Below are 16,160 nucleotides of genomic sequence, written 5' to 3'. Positions count from 1 at the left end.
CTAAGGTTTTATGGACTGATGAAATGAGAGTGAGTCTTGATGGGCCAGATGGATGGGCCCGTGGCTGGATTGGTAAAGGGCAGAGAGCTCCAGTCCGACTCAGACACCAGCAAGGTGGAGGTGGAGTACTGGTTTGGGCTGGTATCATCAAAGATGAGCTTGTGGGGCCTTTTCGGGTTGAGGATGGAGTCAAGCTCAACTCCCAGTCCTACTGCCAGTTTCTGGAAGACACCTTCTTCAAGCAGTGGTACAGGAAGAAGTCTGCATCCTTCAAGAAAAACATGATTTTCATGCAGGACAATGCTCCATCACACGCGTCCAAGTACTCCACAGCGTGGCTGGCAAGAAAGGGTATAAAAGAAGAAAATCTAATGACATGGCCTCCTTGTTCACCTGATCTGAACCCCATTGAGAACCTGTGGTCCATCATCAAATGTGAGATTTACAAGGAGGGAAAACAGTACACCTCTCTGAACAGTGTCTGGGAGGCTGTGGTTGCTGCTGCACGCAATGTTGATGGTGAACAGATCAAAACACTGACAGAATCCATGGATGGCAGGCTTTTGAGTGTCCTTGCAAAGAAAGGTGGCTATATTGGTCACTGATTTGTTTTTGTTTTGTTTTTGAATGTCAGAAATGTATATTTGTGAATGTTGAGATGTTATATTGGTTTCACTGGTAAAAATAAATAATTGAAATGGGTATATATTTGTTTTTTGTTAAGTTGCCTAATAATTATGCACACTAATAGTCACCTGCACACACAGATATCCCCCTAAAATAGCTATAACTAAAAACAAACTAAAAACTACTTCCAAAACTATTCAGCTTTGATATTAATGAGTTTTTTGGGTTCATTGAGAACATGGTTGTTGTTCAATAATAAAATTAATCCTCAAAAATACAACTTGCCTAATAATTCTGCACTCCCTGTATATCTGCTATACAAATAGTGAATCAGCTGAGTCACCAATTATTGCAGACATACAATACAACTGTTAGCCGACAATCATACAACCTAAAACTTTAACTAGGCAGCACCTTATTAGAGGATTATTATAGGTTGCTATTTAATAGCATTAGTATCAGCATAAGTTGTTGTCTCTCTAATAGCGATAACCAATATTTAGGGATATTACTGCACTTGTGTGTGTGTGTGTACAAGTCCGGTTGGACTTTTATTTATCTCCAATAAAGTTATTTAGTGCAAATGCCTTTTTTTGAGAGACAATTATTTTCTTTTGATAAACTGTTCTCTTGAGATAAAATATACTTCAGAGCCTAGCAGTCTTTTTCTTTCTTGCAAATCTACTTGCAACTTTATACATAAACGCATATATTACTGCTCCAGACTAAAATTCAAGGGACAGCTAATACAAGCAATAATTTTTAAAGTCCCTTAATTTAAACCATTATCTCAGTGCATTCTCCCTCGCCCCTCTTTCATTAATTAAGCCTTGCTTGTCTAGTATGTGCAGCCTTGTGGTTTTGTGTCCAAAAATGATAATCAAAATCCTTTTAAATGGATATTTCTGATGAAAGCCAAAGTCTGCCTATCAGCTGAGGGCCAGTGACCCGCTTTAGCCTTCATTTGCTTGATATTTTTTATTATAGTTATGTACAAGAAGTGGGATTCTACTTGAAAGCATAGACTAGGGATCTCAACACAAGCAGAAACAGATAGTAAAACCTAATTTTCATCAAACACTGTGCATGGTTTTACATTTTATATTCTTACTAGCTTAAGACATGTTTTAATTACTTTATGTTACTGAATGACCAAATATGATAGATATGTCATTCTTGGTATCAAAATAATGCTCATGATGTCACATTGGTAATGTTAAAGGGACAGTATACACCAATTTTCATATAACTGCATGTAATAGACACTTCTATAAATAATAATATGCACAGATACTGTTATAAAAATCCAGTATAAAACAGTTTAAAAACTTACTTAGAAGCTTCCAGTTTAGCTCTGTTTAATAGGTTACTGGAACACCCACTGCAAGTGGGAAATAGCAGGGCCCCCCCTCACCTTCCATTGCATATGAAAAGACCCTTTACACAAACAGAAGCAAGTTGGAGTAGGTTTATATCGGTATTCTTCTAAAACTTTGGGGCTTGGTTAGGAGTCTGAAAATCAGACCAATATTATTTAAAAAATAATCAAAACTATCCATTTAAAACAAAAAACAACTGTATGGGCTATATAAAGGGATCATCTACAAAACATTTGTGCAAAGAAACATCTAGTGTATAATGTCCCTTTAAGTGTATGTGTACTGTATTTGCATTACTAAAATGATAGATTATCCTATAACTTCAACCAGGACTTGCAATGTGGTTTTATGGCATGCCATAAAAAAGTGGTGACTACCTTCCTTGCCCACTCTGAAGGGACCCTGTCAGAAACCTGACCTCAGGGAAAAAGTTGATTTAATTGTGGTTTCAGCAAAATTATATTGTCATTCTACAAGGGAGGCGGCTGTGTGCAGCAGTGTGTTTGACAATATTTCTTCTTGGAACAGAGGCTATATCTGGTAAAGTTATAGGTTCTGTTAAATTTCTCCTTTAAACTTGTTTTGCTTTATGTAATTGTGTTTAACTATTTTTTTATTTAAATGCACTGTGACTCTTTTTTGTTCATAAGAAATTTTACTTTATTAAGTTTTTGCCATTGTTTAATATTTGAACCACGCTACCAATGAGAGTTGTAATAACATAATTCAGTTTTTTTTAAACTGATATTTGCTTGATTTTTTGTATTTTTAATCTGTTAGTTTGGGTTTTTCCTTTGGATTTCACATATTATTTCAATGGGACAGTATAATGTAAAATTGTTTTTCCATTAATATATTTCCAATGACTTCTTATGCCGGCTGCAGACTATAAAATGAGAAATTGCATTTTCAGGTTTATTTGTTTATATGAAATAGCTGGTTTTGTGATTTGAAATCACAGTCTATTACAAAGGGTTGGGCTTGCAGGTAATATCAGATCTAATTATGTTATCACTTTCTGTGCACATGCTTGCTTCCTTATCTTATATCTGTATGAGGACAATGGAAAATTAACATTTTATTATCTTTTCTAAAACCCACCAGGAATGTAATTTCTTCTGCTGGCTGTGTTTCCATAGTTTGTCAATAGCCTGGACTTAAAGGGACAGTACACTGTAAAATTGTTTTTATATTAATGTATTTTCAATGACTTGTTATACCAGCTGCAGAGTATAACATTTATGAGAAATTGCATTTTTCGGTTTATTTGTGTATATGAAGTAGCTGGTTTTGTGCTTTTAAACCACAGCCTATTACAATGGGTTGAGCTTCAGGTATTATCAGATCTCATTATGTTATCACTTTTTTGTACACAGACTTGCTTCCTTATCTTATATTTGTCTAGAAAACTAAAGCTCAATACTTAGAGAGAACAATGGAACATTATTATTTTATTACTTAACTATCATGCCCCCCACTGAGAGTGTAATCTCTTCTGCTGGCTGTGTTTACTTAGGCTATTCAATAGAATATACTCCAGTATAGAAACTTTCAGTATAGGTTAGGATACCACAAGCTAAATCAACTATTCGAAATGCCAAGATAGGGGTAAAGGAACTACTTTTAAACAATTTAAAACACTCCGGCAGGTAAAATGAATCATTGGGAACAATTTAAAGGGGAGACACATTTTGGGAGAACTGTCCCTTTAATGGGGCAGTCTACACCAGAATTGTTATAATTTAAAAAGTTAGATAACACCTTTACTACACATTCCCCAGCTTTGCACAACCAACATTGTTATATTAATATACTTTATAAACTTTAAACCTCTAAATTTTTGCCTGTATCTAAGCCACTAAAGGCCGCCTCTTATCACATGCTTTTTTATTATCTTTTCACAACAGGGGAGTTCTAGTTCATGTCAGCCAAATAGATAACATTGTGCTCACGTCCGTGGTTTGTGGCACACACTGCACTAATTAGATAAAATGCAAGTCGATATATAATAAATAAAAAGTAATGTGATCAGGGGGCTGTCCAAAAAGGCTTAGATACAAGGTATTCACAGAGGTAAAAAGTGTATTAATATAACCATGTTGGTTATGCAAAACTGGGGAATCAGTAATAAAGGCATTATCTATCTTTTTAAACAATCAAAATTTTGGAGTAGACTGTCCCTTTAAGTATACAAACTTTCAGTATAAATGGGGATAACACAGGCTAGCAGAGATAGTTTAGTGTGAGTGGCATTAAAGGGGAATTTGGGCATTTTTCTAAGTCTTGTACAGAGGAGATAGTGTTTGTGCACCCACAGGCTGGGTGATGTGGAAATGGTTGGTTAACCCTTTCTGTGCCACACTGATGACTGTTAAAGGGTTTGTTAAAAACCCTGTACCACACATACACATGCACACACACACATATATATATATATATATATATATATATATATATATCTCATCTTATCTTAATCATTATAAATATATATTTACATACAAACACACGCATACACATATAGAGTTCCTTCGTATTTTGTACTAAAAATAAAAAAATATATAAATAAATGTCAGGAAACTCAATAGGAATGTGATACTATTTTTGTATTTTTATATTTTTCTATTTACATTATTGCAATTCCTAGGTTGAGAGTCAAAGGTACATAGAAATATTAGTGGTGCCCCATACATTTCAACTGTACTTCAATGGTGACCAAAAGCAAGACGACATTGGAAAATGCTGTTTCATAGTATAAATAACTTTTTTCATGTATGGTGGTTAAACAAGTTGATTGTGTTTTTTCTTTTTATTTCAGTAAGCATTGTAGTTTTTTTAAATGTAATGTTTCATATACCACTCCTTTCTGAACACACATCCGTTTATATTTTTTGCCCCTTCTTAATTTACAGCAACATTATCTCCTTCTGAATTTTATTTGGTCCAAAAGAAAATTATTTGTGTGAGAATTTCTAAATGTATTAGTTGATGCTTATTTCTGAATATATAACAAACAAATTAAATGTTTGTTTATACTAAGCAATGGTAATTATGCCCAATGAAAAGTACCTGAAAAATGTGTAAAGATATATTGGACAATAAAGCAAACTATAGGATAATTCCATTTGATCCAACAGAAAAAATCACAAAAGAACTAACATCGATGCTGGATAGCTTTAATGGAAGAGTGATTCCGAAAGATGAATATTTATTTATGAGCAATAAAACACAGAGAATAGCAACGTTTTACAGTCTACCTAAGATTCATAAAAGTCAGACAGAACCACCTGGCAGACCGATAATGTCTGGGAATGGTTGTCTGAAAGAAAAAAGTCAGCACCTTGCTGGTTAAAAAAAATTAAGGGATTTTGTGTACACACTAAGTTCATATGTGCAGGATACGAAAGATGTCCTCACACAGCTAGAGAACATCATTGTTAGCCAGAACACGCTATTAGCGAGTATAGATGTGCAGAGTCTGTATTCGAACATTACGCATAATTTGGGAATAAAAGCAGTTTAGCACTTCCAGAAGGCAATACGCCCTAGGGGGAGTGCACATGATTACTTCATTGTTGACTTGTTACTTCTTGTTTAATAATAAAGTGTACCTGCAGAAGAGATGCACTGCAATGGGCACCTGCTGTGCACCAACCTATGGTAACCTCTTTTTAGGCTGGATAGAACAAACCAGCATACTAAATGAAGATGAGAACCCCTATATGCAATACATTGATTTCTATATTCGCTGCATCGATTATGTGCTAATCCTATGGTCTGGAACAAAAAATGAGTTCTCAAATTACTTGGCATGGCTGAATAAGAATGTGTATGGGATGAAAAATACTTGTACCGTGGACGATGAAGGTATGGTTTTCCTGGATCTGATGATCCAGAAAGAAAAAGATTGTTCCCTAAATACAAAACTATACAGAAAGACACAGTCAATAATAAATTGTTACAATGGAACAGCTTTCAATCCAAAAGTAAAAAAAATGGGGATACCAACAGGGCAATACTTAAGAGCAAAAAGAAACTGTAGCACAGAGGAAGATTTTGAAAGGGAGGCCCAAGAATTGTGAAAAAGATTCAGAGAAAGGGGTTACCCGAATCAATGCTTAAAAAAAGCATACCAATGATACTCGGAATATCGATAAATATGAACAAAAACAAACAGTTAGGATCATAGGGACCTTCAATAAAAATCATAATTGAATTCACCAAATTCTGAAGAGGTCTGGCATGTCCTACAAGATAACCCAGACCTAACAGATGTGATCACTGAGAATCTGCAGATAACTAACAGAATGATCACAAAATCTAAAGGATGTTCTTATCAGGAGTCATTTCAGTATACCAAGGAATAGAACTTGGCTCAGAGAAACGAAAGGTTTCTTTAAATGTGGCCGATGCAAAGCTTGCAGAAATATGATACCAACTTTGTACACCCGAAAACAAACAAAACATATGAAATCCAAATCTTCTTAAATTGTAGGTCTAACATGGTGATTTATGTGACAAAATGCAAGTGCCATATGATTTATGTAGGTGAAACCTCAAGAGAACTGAGAACAAGGGCATTAGAACACATTGGGGGCATTAAATGGAATCGATCTGTCCCTGTTGCACAACATATGAATACCCACCATGCAGAAAATAAATATGACATACAATTTTTCGCCGTTGAACAACTACAGTTGAGAGATAGAAAGGGTGACTTTAATAAACTCCTTCTCCAGAAAGAGTATAGATGGATACACAAATTGCAATCAACATCACCTAAAGGGCTAAATGAAGCGATCTCCTATAAGTGCTTCCTCTAAAATTAATATTAGATATGCTTCCTGTAAAATTGACATTATGATTATAGAGTGCAGAACAGGCTATCACGCAAGTGCTTTCTATAAAAATTGACATCAGTACTATAGAGTGTAGAATAAGTTACTACACACAACATTACAGGCCTGGGTCATTCAGAACCTATGCACAAAAGTAAAGACAGATGTAAAGAACTTAAATTACCAATCTCTTTGACTATCATGAACTTTTAAGTATACAATTATATCACTCCTTCCAAAACAAGTGGGTGTTCTGCAATAGGGACACATTGAGGAGATACTATCACAAGCAAGGAACAACATTAGTGTGAAAAATTATCAGAGATACAGGGATTCTATTAAGTGATGCATAAAATGCACTTTTAATATAAAACATAAATGCATTAAGATCCCTGAATACATAAGTAGTATATATACCAAGATTGTAAGACACTTTGCTTAAGTGATAACTAAGACACTACTATGGGGTGATATGACATCTAAAAAATACATAACGTGATTTGATGTATACTGCAATTTAAGATTTGATTTTTGAGAGATCACATTGTGTTAAGCGCTTCTGCCTACGCTCATATGCTGAGCGCTCCTGCCTACACTCAGAGATATCACATTGAGGCATAAGAGTGTGATAAAATACTGCCTGACACTAACTCTGATCATGGTATGAACGCCCAGGGGTTAAACACTTCCGCCCAAACAAAACATAAATTGCTATAGCAACGGATTGCTATATGAAGAGACAATCCTGCTGGTCTGTTCCTATGCCTTGACGAAGTCACGTATCAGTGACGAAATGTGTCGGTGTCGGGGCTTACGGGGTATTTGTTTGCCACACGAGTGTTGTTAAAATGATATTGATACTTTGTAGCCTATTTTGTAGCCAATAGTTTGTTGCAATACAAGTTGACGTAGGAGCAATATGCTGCAATTGTGGTTACAAAAGCTGACTCTGACTTGAAAGGTTGAGAGAGATGATTAAACACACTGTGGTATGAATGCGATATATAGGGACACTAGATAACATTCGACTGACTGTGTTCTATCACAGCAGTATGCAGGCAGGAGGTCGCCTTTGAGCGCACAGGGACTGTTTGAATATTGTATAAGTGTTTCCCTACCTCAGGCTATTTCTCCATATCGCATTGACTACAACTCCTCATTGAGCCCCACTAGCCCAATTATAATTTTAATTTATAAAACTTAAGGCTTAACTTTGAATCAATATTATGGTGGTTGAGATTTAACCCACCATAACCAGAGTCTCTTGTTTTATTTTTAAACATGTGTGATTTGTTGCATAGATGTTAAATAAAGTGTAATTATTTTATGATAGTATATTGTTTATACTAAGCAATGGTTACAATAACAGGTGTGTGTAAGGCTTGTGCACTTCTTTCTAAGGTTGGAGCATTTGTTCCAGTGTTTATCATCTAGATCAGTGTTTTTCAACCGGTGTGCCACGGCAGATTGACAACAGTGCAGGGGTGTCCCTCTTTCAAATTTTTAAATATTGGGAGGTATGTGACATGCTCATCAGGTATCATTTACAACCATGACATTGACATTCATTCACAGACAATCATTATGATTGTTTGTAAAAGAATGTCAATATGTCATGTATAGTTTGTAGAAGGCATGGCATGACAGCACAGTACAGTGTGTGTGTGTGTATATACAGTATGTGTGTATATATATATATATATCCTGTATTAGGCTACAATGTGTCATTTTGTAAAATTTTGGGATGGTGGTGTGCCGTAGGATTTTTTAATGTAAAAAAGTGTGCCACGGAAAAAAAAAGGTTGCAAATCACTGATCTAGATATGTAGTCTAAAAAAAGTATGCTTGATACTGTAGTGGAAAATAACATACACAAATCAATTTGACTGTTCTTTGCATAGAATATCTATACTGAGTGTATTGTATAACTTTTGAATATTTAAATTTCAATAAACTGAAATAAAAATACAGATTAAAAACATTAGTTAACTATTTTTTTTATATGTTTCAGGGTTTTTGCTGTTTAAAGAGTTCTGCACAAATGAAATAGATGAAGGTGTTCCACAGCTCAAGTTTTATGAAGAGGTAAGCATGGCACCATATTGTATTCTTAATATGGTCACCCATATACAAATCATTTTAATCTGACACAGCATATCTGTAACTGACTGGGTGATATCACATGAACATCTTTATTTAAAAAGAAGATCTTTTAATTCGAAGTTGCAGATGAACATAAAAAATGGATGCTAGTCCCAGGACCTACAAGGCATCTAAAGGCACAAACACTTTGTTTATCTACCCGGTGAGTAGCTAAATGGTAGCCGCTCACTTATTCTTGTGAGCTGATCTTGATTTGAAATAAAGAAAAACTCAGGTATACCTAAAATGCATCAAGGATGAGAATACGATATTATGTTGTCACATGTTCCTTTCACTGCCATATCTCTCCATTTTGTTACTGTTTGGTAGAGCTAAACAACCTTTCTTCTGTTATGTGTGATCAGTCCACGGGTCATCATTACTTCTGGGATACAACTCCTCCCCAACAGGAAATGCAAGAGGATTCACCCAGCAGAGCTGCATACAGCTCCTCCCCTCTACGTCAGTCCCAGTCATTCTCTTGCACCCAACGACTAGATAGGATGTGTGAGAGGACTATGGTGATTATACTTAGTTTTTATGACTTCAATCAAAAGTTTGTTATTTTACAATAGCACCGGAGCGTGTTATTACTTCTCTGGCAGAGTTTGAGGAAGAATCTACCAGAGTTTTTTACTATGATTTTAACCGGAGTAGTTAAGATCATATTGCTGTTCTCGACCATCTGAGGGAGGTAAAAGCTTCAGATCAGGGGACAGCGGGCAGATGAATCTGCATTGAGGTATGTAGCAGTTTTTATTTTCTGAATGGAATTGAAGAGAAAATCCTGCCATACCGTTATAATGACATGTATGTATACACTTCAGTATTCTGGGGATGGTATTTCACCGGAACTACTCTGTTAAAAGTCACTAATCCTTTTAATAGGTATTTCTCATGTTAAACGTTTTTGCTGGAATGTAGAATCGTTTACATTTCTGAGGTACTGAGTGAATAAATATTTGGGCATTATTTTCCACTTGGCAGTTGTTTGGTTTTAATTGTGACAGTTTCGTTTCTCTTCACTGCTGTGTGTGAGGAGGAGGGGCCGTTTTTGGCGCTCTTTGCTACGCATCAAAAAATTCCAGTCAGTTACTCTTATATTTCCTGCATGATCCGGTTCATCTCTGACAGATCTCAGGGGTCTTCAAACTTCTTTGGAGGGAGGTAGATTCTCTCAGCAGAGCTGTGAGAATTTTATATTGACTGTGAATAAAAACGTTGCTCTGTAATTTTTATGTCAAATTTAATTATTGTTATTTTTCTAATGGGAACAAACCTTTGCTAAAAGTTGTGTTGTTTTAAAGTTTGATGCTATAACTGTTTTTTCAGTTCATTATTTCAACTGTCATTTAATCGTTTAGTACCTCTTTGAGGCACAGTACGTTTTTTGCTAAAAAAGATTATAACCAAGTTGCAAGTTTATTGCTAGTGTGTTAAACATGTCTGACTCAGAGGAAGATATCTGTGTCATTTGTTCCAATGCCAAGGTGGAGCCCAATAGAAATTTATGTACTAACTGTATTGATGCTACTTTAAATAAAAGTCAATCTGTACAATTTGAACAAATTTCACCAAACAGCGAGGGGAGAGTTATGCCGACTAACTCGCCTCACGCGGCAGTACCTGCATCTCCCGCCCGGGAGGTGCGTGATATTATGGCGCCTAGTACATCTGGGCGGCCATTACAGATAACATTACAAGATATGGCTACTGTTATGACTGAAGTTTTGTCTAAATTACCAGAACTAAGAGGCAAGCGTGATCACTCTGGGGTGAGAACAGAGTGCGCTGACAATACTAGGGCCATGTCTGATACTGCGTCACAGCTTGCAGAGCATGAGGACGGAGAGCTTCATTCTGTAGGTGACGGTTCTGATCCAAACAGATTGGATTCAGATATTTCAAATTTTAAATTTAAATTGGAGAACCTCCGTGTATTACTAGGGGAGGTCTTAGCAGCTCTCAATGATTGTAACACCGTTGCAATACCAGAGAAACTGTGTAGGTTGGATAAATACTTTGCGGTACCGGCGAGTACTGACGTTTTTCCTATACCTAAGAGACTAACTGAAATTGTTACTAAGGAGTGGGATAGACCCGGTGTGCCGTTCTCACCCCCTCCAATATTTAGAAAGATGTTTCCAATAGACACCACCACTCGGGACTTATGGCAAACGGTCCCTAAGGTGGAGGGAGCAGTTTCTACTTTAGCTAAGCGTACCACTATCCCATTGGAGGATAGCTGTGCCTTTTCAGATCCAATGGATAAAAAATTAGAGGGTTACCTTAAGAAAATGTTTGTTCAACAAGGGTTTATATTGCAACCTCTTGCATGTATTGCGCCTGTCACGGCTGCAGCAGCATTTTGGTTTGAGTCTCTGGAAGAGACACTTCAATCATCCACACTAGATGACATCACACACAAACTTAAATTCCTTAAGTTAGCTAATTCATTTATTTCAGATGCCGTAGTACATTTAACTAAACTTGCGGCTAAAAATTCAGGATTCGCCATTCAGGCACGCAGAGCTCTGTGGCTGAAATCCTGGTCAGCTGATGTTACGTCTAAATCTAAATTGCTTAATATTCCTTTCAAAGGGCAGACCTTATTCGGGCCCGGCTTGAAAGAGATTATTGCTGACATTACAGGAGGTAAAGGTCATGCCCTGCCTCAGGACAAGGCCAAAGCCAAGGCTAGACAGTCCAATTTTCGTTCCTTTCGTAATTTCAAAACAGGAGCAGCATCAACCTCCACTGCACCAAAACAGGAGGGAGCTGTTGCTCGTTACAGGCAAGGCTGGAAGCCTAACCAGTCCTGGAACAAGAGCAAGCAGGCCAGGAAACCTGCTGCTGCCCCAAAGACAGCATGAACCGAGAGCCCCCGATCCGGGACCGGATCTAGTGGGGGGCAGACTTTCTCTCTTCGCCCAGGCCTGGGCAAGAGATGTTCAGGATCCCTGGGCGCTAGAGATCATATCTCAGGGATACCTTCTAGACTTCAAATTATCTCCCCCAAGAGGGAGATTTCATCTGTCAAGGTTGTCAACAAACCAGATAAAGAAAGAAGCGTTTCTACGCTGTGTACAAGATCTGTTATTAATGGGAGTGATCCATCCGGTTCCGCGGTCGGAACAAGGACAAGGGTTCTACTCAAACCTGTTTGTGGTTCCCAAAAAAGAGGGAACTTTCAGGCCAATCTTAGATTTAAAGATTCTAAACAAATTCCTAAGAGTTCCATCGTTCAAAATGGAAACTATTCGGACAATCTTACCCATGATCCAAAAGGGTCAGTACATGACCACAGTGGATTTAAAAGATGCTTACCTTCACATACCGATTCACAAAGATCATCACCGGTATCTAAGGTTTGCCTTCTTAGACAGGCACTACCAGTTTGTAGCTCTTCCATTCGGATTGGCTACGGCTCCAAGAATCTTCACAAAGGTTCTGGGTGCCCTTCTGGCGGTACTAAGACCGCGAGGGATTTCGGTAGCTCCGTACCTAGACGACATTCTAATACAAGCTTCAAGCTTTCAAACTGCCAAGTCTCATACAGAGTTAGTTCTGGCATTTCTAAGGTCGCATGGATGGAAAGTGAACGAAAAGAAGAGTTCTCTTTTTCCTCTCACAAGAGTTCCATTCTTGGGGACTCTTATAGATTCTGTAGAAATGAAGATTTACCTGACAGAAGACAGGTTAACAAAGCTTCAAAATGCATGCCGTGTCCTTCATTCCATTCAACACCCGTCAGTAGCTCAATGCATGGAGGTGATCGGCTTAATGGTAGCGGCAATGGACATAGTACCTTTTGCACGCCTACACCTCAGACCGCTGCAATTGTGCATGCTAAGTCAGTGGAATGGGGATTACTCAGATTTGTCCCCCTACTCTGAATCTGAATCAAGAGACCAGAAATTCTCTTCTATGGTGCTTTATCGGCCACACCTGTCCAGGGGATGCCATTCAGCAGGCCAGACTGGACAATTGTAACAACAGACGCCAGCCTACTAGGTTGGGGCGCTGTCTGGAATTCTCTGAAGGCTCAGGGACTATGGAATCAGGAGGAGAGTCTCCTTCCAATAAACATCCTGGAATTGAGAGCAGTTCTCAATGCCCTTCTGGCTTGGCCCCAATTAACAACTCGGGGGTTCATCAGGTTTCAGTCGGACAACATCACGACTGTAGCTTACATCAACCATCAGGGAGGGACAAGAAGCTCCCTAGCAATGATGGAAGTATCAAAGATAATTCGCTGGGCAGAGTCTCACTCTTGCCACCTGTCAGCAATCCACATCCCGGGAGTGGAGAACTGGGAGGCGGATTTCTTGAGTCGCCAGACTTTTCATCCGGGGGAGTGGGAACTTCATCCGGAGGTCTTTGCCCAAATACTTCGACGTTGGGGCAAACCAGAGATAGATCTCATGGCGTCTCGCCAGAACGCCAAACTTCCTCTCTACGGGTCCAGATCCAGGGATCCGGGAGCGGTTCTGATAGATGCTTTGACAGCACCTTGGAACTTCGGGATGGCTTATGTGTTTCCACCCTTCCCGCTGCTTCCTCGATTGATTGCCAAAATCAAACAGGAGAGAGCATCAGTGATTCTAATAGCGCCTGCATGGCCACGCAGGACTTGGTATGCAGATCTAGTGGACATGTCATCCTGTCCGCCTTGGTCTCTACCTCTAAGACAGGACCTTCTGATACAGGGTCCATTCAAACATCAAAATCTAACTTCTCTGAAGCTGACTGCTTGGAAATTGAACGCTTGATTTTATCAAAACGTGGTTTTTCTGAGTCGGTTATTGATACCCTGATACAGGCTAGGAAGCCTGTTACCAGAAGGATTTACCATAAAATATGGCGTAAATACCTATACTGGTGCGAATCCAAAGGTTACTCCTGGAGTAAGGTTAGGATCGCTAGGATATTGTCCTTTCTACAAGAAGGTTTAGAAAAGGGTTTATCAGCTAGTTCATTAAAGGGACAGATTTCAGCTCTGTCCATCTTGTTACACAGGCGTCTGTCAGAAAATCCAGACGTCCAGGCCTTTTGTCAGGCTTTAGCTAGGATCAAGCCTGTGTTTAAAGCTGTTGCTCCGCCATGGAGTTTAAACTTAGTTCTTAACGTTTTACAGGGTGTTCCGTTTGAACCCCTTCATTCCATTGATATAAAATTGTTATCTTGGAAAGTTCTGTTTTTAATGGCTATTTCCTCGGCTCGAAGAGTCTCTGAGTTATCAGCCTTACATTGTGATTCTCCTTATCTGATTTTTCACTCAGACAAGGTAGTTCTGCGTACTAAACCTGGGTTCTTACCTAAGGTAGTCACTAACAGGAATATCAATCAAGAGATTGTTGTTCCATCCTTGTGTCCAAATCCTTCTTCAAAGAAGGAACGTCTTCTACACAATCTGGATGTAGTTCGTGCCCTCAAGTTCTACTTGCAGGCAACTAAAGATTTTCGCCAAACTTCTTCCCTGTTTGTCGTTTATTCTGGACAGAGGAGAGGTCAAAAAGCTTCTGCTACCTCTCTCTCTTTTTGGCTTCGTAGCATAATACGTTTAGCCTATGAGACTGCTGGACAGCAGCCTCCTGAAAGAATTACAGCTCACTCCACTAGAGCTGTGGCTTCCACTTGGGCCTTTAAGAATGAGGCCTCTGTTGAACAGATTTGCAAGGCTGCAACTTGGTCTTCGCTTCATACTTTTTCCAAATTTTACAAATTTGACACTTTTGCTTCTTCGGAGGCTATTTTTGGGAGAAAGGTTCTTCAGGCAGTGGTTCCTTCTGTATAATGAGCCTGCCTTCCCTCCCGTCATCCGTGTACTTTTGCTTTGGTATTGGTATCCCAGAAGTAATGATGACCCGTGGACTGATCACACATAACAGAAGAAAACATAATTTATGCTTACCTGATAAATTCCTTTCTTCTGTTGTGTGATCAGTCCACGGCCCGCCCTGTTTTAAGGCAGGTAAATATCTTTTAAATTATACTCCAGTCACCACTTCACCCTTGGTTACTCCTTTCTCGTTGATTCTTGGTCGAATGACTGGGACTGACGTAGAGGGGAGGAGCTGTATGCAGCTCTGCTGGGTGAATCCTCTTGCATTTCCTGTTGGGGAGGAGTTGTATCCCAGAAGTAATGATGACCCGTGGACTGATCACACAACAGAAGAAAGGAATTTATCAGGTAAGCATAAATTATGTTTTTCTGCGTCTTTTACAATGCCGTATAAAACAGGGAATGACAATGTTGTAGAAGCCTGTAGAACTGGTGTAGCATCTGTGATATGTGATCCCATTGACTTTGGTTAAAAAATTGTAGAAAAAAGCACATTTCTAACAATATGTATGTGTTGTAAGTAGTTGGATATAAATGTTTATCATACATGTGTCACGTAGTTTTACTATAAGAATTATAAAGACTTTTTTTATACATGTGATGTGGCAAAATGTTTGAATAACATATGTTTGCTAATCAGACCAGTTAGTCCATGTGTATTAACACAGGTGATGCTGTGTGTTGGGTAGATTATGGGTAGCTTTTAAAAAATCTGTAAATTTAAAAAATAATGATTCTGAAATACATTGTTTGCATATATCATTTTGGAATAATTATTACTTTCCTGTGAAACAATATTAGATATGATATAACTGAGCACTTATTTCCCCTAACTTTATTTGTCCTTTCCAGAACCACTTATGAGTAAGTGCTAGTGTTATGGGATTCTTTGCATACATTGGGGTACACATCACCCCTTCATTTCATGGAGTTTGTTTTATTACTTAAAGCTATGTTTTTACTTAGAACTGAGAGCTGCTAACCCAGACTTGCAATATTTTTGTTGGTTTATGTTCTCTGTAATTCGATATTTTTGCATTCATATAGATTACTATTATATATCTGTAATAAGTTATTGCTTTAAATTACTTTATTCGGTAGTGATTATTCATCTAACTACAAACAGAACCGAGCATCTGCTATTAAACTTTTTTTATCCTTCATTCCTTCAGTCTATATTTGTTAACATTTAACCTTTCACACTGCTTCTCTATTTGGTATTGTCACATTTTACCTTACTCTGTGGGGTTTGCTGGGCTGGCAATGGCAACACAGCTATGAACTCATTATTGAACTTTGTTTATATCTATGCATTCTAATTACCCATTAGTA

At 38.0% G+C, this 16,160-nt stretch overlaps 1 protein-coding gene across 1 annotated transcript in view; it reads left to right on the top strand.

Moving 5' to 3' along the window:
* The window catches only part of GRK3 (G protein-coupled receptor kinase 3), a 737,240-nt gene that overhangs the window by 381,359 nt on the left and 339,721 nt on the right, over positions 1-16,160 (top strand). The window contains exon 3 of the mRNA XM_053702091.1: positions 8,853-8,926. Coding sequence (XP_053558066.1) covers positions 8,853-8,926 — 74 coding nt within the window. The remainder of the gene's footprint in view (positions 1-8,852; positions 8,927-16,160) is intronic.

Source organism: Bombina bombina, chromosome 2 (assembly GCF_027579735.1).
Source record: "Bombina bombina isolate aBomBom1 chromosome 2, aBomBom1.pri, whole genome shotgun sequence".
NCBI lineage: Eukaryota > Metazoa > Chordata > Amphibia > Anura > Bombinatoridae > Bombina > Bombina bombina.
Note: the sequence above shows the minus strand (reverse complement) of the source record. Positions and strands in the feature narration are given on the sequence as shown.